This window comes from Galeopterus variegatus, unplaced genomic scaffold (genome assembly GCF_000696425.1).
Source record: "Galeopterus variegatus unplaced genomic scaffold, G_variegatus-3.0.2 Scaffold55, whole genome shotgun sequence".
NCBI lineage: Eukaryota > Metazoa > Chordata > Mammalia > Dermoptera > Cynocephalidae > Galeopterus > Galeopterus variegatus.
Genome location: NW_007726166.1, coordinates 161,148 through 169,207, shown reverse-complemented (window position 1 = coordinate 169,207; position 8,060 = coordinate 161,148). Strand labels below are relative to the sequence as shown.

Here is an 8,060-nt window from a genome sequence, read left to right as displayed (position 1 = left end):
AGTGCGCCACCGGGCCGGCCCCATTAATTTCTTTTTTTTTTTTTTTTAAAAAAAAAAAGATGACTGGTAAGAGGACCTTAACCCTTGACTTGGTGTTGTCAGCACCATGCTCTCCGAAGTAAGCTAACCGGCCATCCCTATATAGGGATCCAAACCCGTGGCTTTGGTGTTATCAGCACTGCACTCCCTCAAGTTAGCCATGGGCCAGCCCTGGGCCAGCTCATTTGAATGCATCCAGACAGGCTCACATGTCATAAGGCAGCCTATGCCTTTCTTGGGCAGCTCTGAGTGTGTGTGCTACCTTCATGCTGAGCTGCCCCTGTGCAACCCCCTGCTATTGGCGCTGGTTCTGTTCTCAGGCTGCATGGGAGAGGGCTGCTCCAGCCCCATCTGTTTTCCTCACTGATTGATTCAACAGCTGTTTAGTGCCTGTCTTTGTACCAAGTGCAGGCACGTAGGGTTGAGTCAAAGACTCTGCCTTCAAGTAGACTGTAATTTAAGAAGGGAAGGAAGCCCCTGATCAGTGACAGTGCAGACATCTGAACGCAGTGGCTACCTGGATGCTGGGGCCTCTGGGTGGGGAGAGCTCCATGGACCCAGAAAATGCTAGGGCTGCTATAGGTATAGAGATGTGTACAACTGCTGGGGACCACATGGTGTAGGTTCATCAGACTTAGGGCAGGCTTCCTGGAAGAAGTCCCATTTTGGTTAAGTTGTACAGGTCAGGGAACTTTGTGTGGGCAAAGATAGAGTATTTCTGGGCTGGCCAATTAGCTCAGTCGGTTAGGGTGTGGTGCTGTTATCACCAAGACCCAGGGTATGATCCCTGTACCATCCTGGAAGAAGTCCCATTTTGGTTAAGTTGTACAGGTCAGGGAACTTTGTGTGGGCAAAGAGAGAGTATTTCTGGGCTGGCCAATTAGCTCAGTCGGTTAGGGTGTGGTGCTGTTATCACCAAGACCCAGGGTATGATCCCTGTACCAGCCAGCTGCCCGAAACAAAAATGAGAAGGGCTGTTTTAGCAGAAGCATCAACAGCATGTGGAAGGCTCAGAGAGTCCAGAAGGAGCCTTGCTTGATTGGTCCTGGTGTGAAATGACCAGGGTTCAAGGTGTGTTTGAGGGATGAAAGAGATGAGAGGGAGGCAAGACCCTGTAGCCTTGCTAACTATTTGAGAGTTTCTCTGATAAGTAATAGGGAGCCATGGAGGGTTTTAAGCAGTGGTGTGATGTAATTAGATTTGTGCTTCAGGAAGAGTTCTGGCTGTAACATGCGGAATACGGTAGAAGGGGGTTAGCCTGGTGCCTGGAGGCCAGGGAGGTGACAAGAGAGCAGATTAGATACAGACAGCCCAGACCAGGATACAGAAGAGAGCGGTGTGTGGTGATTGACATGGGCTTGCAGAGGCCTGCACTCTCACTCTGGACCCTTGCTTCCTCCTTGCAGACCCTGAAGACCTTGCGGCAGGTGGAGGTGATCAATTTTGGAGACTGCCTGGTGCGCTCCAAGGGTGCCATTGCCATTGCAGATGCTGTCTGCAGGGGCCTGCCCAAGCTGAAGGTGCCAGCCTGGTCATCTGCCATCTTCCCTCCAGTGTCCAGGCTTCCCCACACTCGGGGTTACTGCCCGTGCATGGTGGGGTTGGGAGGCAGAGGGTTGTGGTCTGAAGGCAGGTGGACCTGGGTCCATATCCCAGCTGCTCCACTTCTTGCCCTTGTGATTTTGTGTAAATCTTCTGATCTCTCAGAGCTTCATTTATAAAATGGGAGGAAGGGAGTGATGTACATTGAAGTAAATGTACTTAGTACTGGGCACATCGCTGGGTACATGGTGTGGGTTCTATTGTTGATGTTATTCTTCCCACCCCCTTTGCCCAATCTGGAGGACAGAGTCTGCCTTAGCCTCATGTGGGGAAACTGAGGCTTGAGAGTAGGACCTGGTCTCCTGGCCCAAGTTTCCACCTGCCTCCACTCCTTCCTCTTGTTTTTAGGAGCTGAACTTGTCATTCTGTGAAATCAAGAGAGATGCTGCCCTGGCTGTTGCTGAGGCCATGGCAGACAAGGCCGAGCTGGAGAAGCTGGACCTCAATGGTAGGGTGGGATACCCTCAGCCCAGACCTGCTGGACTGGACCTGGTGCCCCTCCTGACCTCCCTTCCCTCCCCCATGAGCAGGCAACGCCCTGGGAGAAGAAGGCTGTGAGCAGCTTCAGGAGGTGCTGGATGGCTTCAACATGGCCAAGGTGCTGGCGTCCCTCAGGTAGGGAACTCCAGGTGTGTGGCCCAGGAGGTCAGGGATCAAGCCATTCCTTCATATGTTCCTACTTTATTCATTTAACAAATGTTGGTTGAGTTCCTATTATGTGCCAGGCTCTGCACTAGACATTAGGGATACGAGGACAAGACAGTTAAGGTTTCAGGGGTTGGCCGGTTAGCTCAGTTGGTTAGAGCACAGCCTTATAACACCAAAGTCACAGGTTCGGATCCCCATACTGGCCAACCACACACACACACAAAAAAGACGTTCAGCGTTTCTGACTCATGGGAATAAACCTTTTGTATCAGTGTCGGTGCTGTCAGCACCTGGCTCCCTTTGCCCCTCAGATTTCTGAGTTGACTTCATTCATATACCAGACACTCCGTTCTGTCTCCTTAATGTCAGGCCCTGCGCTGCTGCTGGGAATGGGGGCTGAACCTCAAGAGGCCCACAGTCCAGGGGAAATGAACAGCCTTCCTCCCAGGGCAGGGACACCCCACCTCGCCCTCCTCCCACACCCGTAGCTTCCTATGGTCAGCACGGTGTGACTGGCCCTGCCCCAGTATCTCAGCCTGGACCTATCCTTGCCAGGCTCTGGGCCCCAGCTGCCATCGTCTTCTCCCTTCACTCTGTCTCCCCGTGGGACCAGGGGCTTCTTTGAGACAGGGACAAGACCTGATTCTTCTGTGTCCACAGCATGGGCTTCCCTGGGTGTTGGAAACTGAAGGACGTGCTCTCTGGTGATCCACAGGCCCCTGCCCCAGGAGTAGGTGCTCCCTTCCCACCTAGCTGGGGTCTCTGGTCCAGGCCTCTGAGCCAGCATGGGCCACTGGGTGGGGAGGGTCTGCTTTAGCCAGCTCTTCTCTGCAGTGATGATGAGGGTGAGGATGACGAGGAAGAGGAGGAGGAGGAAGGAGAAGAGGAAGAGGAAGAGGAGGAGGAAGAAGAGGAGGAAGAGGAGGAGGAGGAGGAAGAGGAGCCGCAGCAACACAGGCAGGGGGAGGAGCCACCCACGCCTTCGAGGAAGATTCTGGACCCTAACAAGGGGGTGAGTTCCTTGTGGTTTGCAGGATCGGGGCCCTGGTCTCCTGAATGTGAAATCCTGAGACATCTTCACGACAGGAGTGTCTTTAAGCACAGTAGCTGCAAACGTTTTTTGATTGTACCCTCCTGAGTAAAAAAAGAAAACTATCCCAGTGTAGTGGTATTTCTCTGTATTTTTTATTTACCACAGTATAGATATGTTTATTCCTTTACAAATCATAAAATGACTATAACATACATAATGCTGCAGCATTATGTGTATTATAAGACATACATAAATATTTCTAAAAGAATAGCGTAAAAAATAAGCATAAATAGAAATTCTGTTTTTTTCCCCACCCACCAGTGGATTATCTTGGTGACCCATAGGGGCAGCCAGCCCCCTCGTTCCCCAGCTTGTGCACTTGGTGTCCCGTGCCTGGCCAGGAGGCTGCTGTGCCCCCAGTTCATTTATTCAGATTCCCTCTCAGATTCCCAAATAAAGCTCCTGGAGACATTTGGGTTGGACAAGGACTCCCCATACTCGTGTTGAATCGGGCCGCTTGTCTGGTGTGTGGAAGCCGTTGAACCCGTGGCTGGGCACTTCCCAGTTCTGAGTTTTCTCGAGGCGCCTCTGTGCTCACTGGCAGTGCTTACCCCAGCTGGACTCTAGTTCTGGTGGGGTCTGCTCTAGCCCCCACATGCCTCATGTCTAGGGCATTGCATGTCATGGTGAGGATCCACTTGGCCATACCAGGCTTTTGGAGTCCTAGGGTGGTAGCTTGTCCCCCATCCCAAAGGCTCCTGGACTGGAAGCCAGCTGGTGCTAGCGTCTATGGGGCCCCACCCTTTGGGGAACTGCCACTGAGTGGGAGGAAAATTCTGGACTTTGAGTCTTGACTGGCTGGAGTTGGGGGTGGTTATTCTGGGTGTGGGAAGGGTCCCAGCAGGGCGAGGAGTATGGGGTTAGGAATTGTGCATACAGAGCCACCTGTGCTGCTGTTCTCAGGAGCCAGCTCCCGTGCTGTCCTCCCCACCTCCTGCTGACATCTCTACCTTCCTGGCCTTCCCCTCTCCAGAGAAACTGCTGCGCCTCGGGCCCAAGAGTTCTGTGCTGATAGCCCAGCAGGTAACGCCAGCACCTCCAAACCTGTGCCTGCTGTAGCCTCTGAGGCTGCCAGAGCAGAGGAACAGGCAGAGCTCAGGGGTTTGGGAGAGACACTGTCCGCTTGGGACAGGGAGCATGGCCTGCCACTGTTGTCTTTAACTGCAAACACATGGAAGTGAGCACATCCAGTGTATCAACCTCCAAGGGTCGCAGATGTCCAGTGCCCCACTACAGGAAGGGCAGCCAGCCACATCCTACGAAGGCTGGAGTTAGAGAATTTCCTTAAGACTCTCTCGCACATGCGCACCCGCACCTAGGCTTCTCTGTGCATGTTCTGTAGGCCCAGCTGCTTCTAGAACAACTCCCCAGCCCCTTTGGAGGTCAGGCTTATTGCAGGGAGTCTGCCCTTGCTCCAGCCTCACTGGCTGGCTGGCTGGCTGGCTGGTTGGTTGGTTCATTCAGAGATGATTATCAGGCTTATTGCAGGGAGTCTGCCCTTGCTCCAGCCTCACTGGCTGGCTGGCTGGCTGGCTGGCTGGTTGGTTGGTTCATTCAGAGATGATTATCGAGCACTTATTTGCTGCCTGGCATGATTTTATTTAACTCTCTTGGAAACACGAAGTGTGGACCCTGTTTCTCTTACTTTATAGATGAGAAGATTGAGCCTCAGAGAGCACACTCAGAGTTGGCTTGACATTTTGGCTAATTTCCATTTTTTTTCTCTAAACGCTGCCGCAGCCACCTCCATCTTCCCTGTGATTTCCTTTTAGTTTTGTCCATATTCTTTTTTTTTTTTTTAACATGATAGATTATATGATATAAAGCATTTGGTGTCCTACCATTTTCGCTTAACACCATTCATCATTTTCCTGTGTCACTAAAACTCTTTTCATGCCCTTTATTCCAATGAGTGTTTCTGGATATTTGGATATTTACATTTTTTCCACTTTTTTCTGTTGTTGGTGAAGTTGAGGTAAGTTTCCTTGCACATGAATACCATCTCCATCCTGGATTATTTAGGTTAGATTATAAGAGCAGGGTCTCAGGGATAATGAGTTTTAACGCATACTCATTCATGTATTCATTCACTCTACATGCTGCACACCTGCCATGCCCAAGCCAGACTCAGGGGACAGCACCGGGGGAGACAGGCCCTGGCCTTGCTCACCAGGGGCTTGCATATTGCCAAGGCCTCTTCTAGCCCACAGCAGAGCCCAGGCACATCTCTGTGTGCCAGGCCCTGGGGGTCTGGCCCCTGGTGACCAGCCATTGTCTCTGTGTCCTCAGACTGACACGTCTGACCCGGAGAAGGTGGTCTCTGCCTTCCTGAAGGTGTCGTCTGTGTTCAAGGACGAAGCCACAGTAAGGACAGCAGTGCAGGATGCCGTAGGTAACGAGGAGGGCTGGCGGCTCATTCCCCTTTGAAGCTCATGGCCACAGATGACATTTATTTATGGTTATTATGATTCCTCTGCTCCAGCGCTATTGTAGGAACTGCTCCTCAGCCACTGTGGCCTATCCTCCTCAGGTTCTTGGTGTGGTCCTGCCATGGAATAAGCCGAATGCCCTCTGTTTGTATTTTGCACCTGGGAAACTGAAGCCTGTCTCAAAGCCATACAGCCATTTACAGTTAGAACTCAGGCCAGGTGTTGTGTAGTGCAGGTGCCCCCTCTATTTAGGAAGGCCAGATAGTCATATCCACAAGGCCCGGTAGATGCAGTCCTGTCAGGGAGGGGGGTGGTAAGAGCTGAACCTTTGTCCCTTCTTGGGAGCCTTTGCACATGTGGTCCCTTCCACTTGGAGGTCCTCTGCACAGGGGACACTTGCTTCCCTGTATCATTCACAGGGCTTCCTGGGAACTCTGGTCCAACTCCCCCAAGCCCTGTCACAACCTTCTCTCCACCCTGTTCTTTCAGTTTCCTCCATTCCAGCACCTCCCACCTCGTCACCGTTTGTGTGACTGAGCCTCTCAGTGTGCAGCAGAATTGGCTAGGCAGAGAGGAGAGGAAGGGCCCTGCAGGGGAGGGGCACATTCATGGAAAAGGAGAGAAGGGAGTAGAAACGCATGTGGATTGGCACGCTGTGGGCGCTGTTGGGGCGGGGTGGTTCAGTGGGAAGCGAGGCTGGGAAGGAGGTGAGGGCCACGTGGGAATCTTGGCTCTGCTCCCTGAGAGCCCACCCCATGAGCGTTTGTGGGAACGAGCTGCCTGAATTCTGTTTCAGAACAGCCTGGCACAGTCCTTGCAGGTCCCCTCACCTTGCTAACATATCTGAGACCTCCCACAATGGTGGTCTGCCTCCCTAAATCTCTACAACTGTGTCAGGAGGGCATGGTGGGTGTTGTCCCCACACCCATTTTACACATGAAGCCAGGATAGGGAAGGGCCAAGGTGTCACGGCTGGTAGATTGAGCCCTGGCCCCCATGCTAACTAGCCCTGCAGTCTGGTACCTGTGACCCTGTCATCCCTCCCCATGTTCATCTCTTGATAAGTGCAGGGAGGCAGGGTATGCCTGTGTGGGGGGCGCTGCTTGGGGTGCCCTTTGGCCCATCCCAGCCCTCTGCCACAACTGGCTCCCTGCCTGCTGCTTCCACCTCTGCAGATGCCTTGATGAAGAAGGCCTTCAGCTCGTCATCCTTCAACTCCAGTGCCTTCCTCACCAGGCTCCTCGTCCACATGGGTCTGCTCAAGGTGAGGCCCAAAGGAGCGGCAGGCCTGGGAGGGAAGAAGGCAGGGAATGTACCAGAGGCTGTTCTGGTCACACCTGCCAGCCCATGCCATACCTCGAGTCCCATTCCTGTCACCACTTCTGTGTTGCTGAGGCATGGCTCTGCTTAAACAGCCTCAGTCTGCCTGATAGAATGTCAGCTGGACTCAGTGGTGGGGCACTGTCAGCAGAGGCCGGGGGGTGGAGACCAGGAGTTCCCAGGTGACCTTGAAGCTCACCCTGCCTTTTGCTGTGTGCAGAGTGAAGACAAGATCAAGGCCATTGCCAACCTATACGGCCCCCTGATGGCGCTGAACCACATGGTGCAGCAGGACTATTTCCCCAAGGCCCTTGCACCCCCGCTGCTGGCGTTTGTGACCAAGTGAGTGTGGCCTTGTCATTTCACTGGTGTCTGTCCTCTCAGGCTCTGATTGGCTGAGGCTTCTCTGGCCTGGTCAAGAGGCACCTGTTCCCAGGAGTCCCCGCTCAGCCAACCTTGTTGGCTCCACTCAGGCTTGTGAGAGGAAGAATACAGCTTCCAGTGAATCCAGCACCTTAGGGGCCAGGGACGCTTGGAGTGTGTGGGGAAGCGTCATGGGGAGGCGGAGCTGGAGGAGTGTGAGGAGCACCTGCCGGTGCCATGGCAGCCTTGTCCATCCCAGCTCCTTGAGGGTCCATCTGCACAACAATTCCTTCTTAGGCCTTACCCTCTCACCCCCGTCTACCCACCTCCCTGCCACCATGTACTCCACACCCAGACCACCCCTTGTGCAGCAGCTGGACTGGCCTTTGCAAAAAGCAGGTCTGACTAGGCTGAGCCCGTGGTGCACTCGGGAGAGTATGGTGCTGGGAGTGCAGCAGCGCTCCCACCGCGGGTTCGGATCCTATATAGGGATGGCTGGTGCGCTCCCTGGCTGAGCGCGGTGCGGCCGGTCACAAAAAGGACCAAAAAAAAAAAAAAAAAAAAAA

At 53.4% G+C, this 8,060-nt stretch overlaps 1 protein-coding gene across 2 annotated transcripts in view; it reads left to right on the top strand.

Annotated features, from left to right (window-relative positions):
• RANGAP1 (Ran GTPase activating protein 1) overlaps positions 1-8,060 on the top strand; it is a 34,314-nt gene that overhangs the window by 23,985 nt on the left and 2,269 nt on the right. For both annotated transcript variants that reach the window (XM_008574084.1, XM_008574077.1), the window contains 8 exons: positions 1,446-1,559; positions 1,990-2,089; positions 2,172-2,256; positions 3,124-3,301; positions 4,286-4,405; positions 5,672-5,774; positions 6,987-7,075; positions 7,352-7,473. In XM_008574084.1, coding sequence (XP_008572306.1) covers positions 1,446-1,559; positions 1,990-2,089; positions 2,172-2,256; positions 3,124-3,301; positions 4,286-4,405; positions 5,672-5,774; positions 6,987-7,075; positions 7,352-7,473 — 911 coding nt within the window. The remainder of the gene's footprint in view (positions 1-1,445; positions 1,560-1,989; positions 2,090-2,171; positions 2,257-3,123; positions 3,302-4,285; positions 4,406-5,671; positions 5,775-6,986; positions 7,076-7,351; positions 7,474-8,060) is intronic.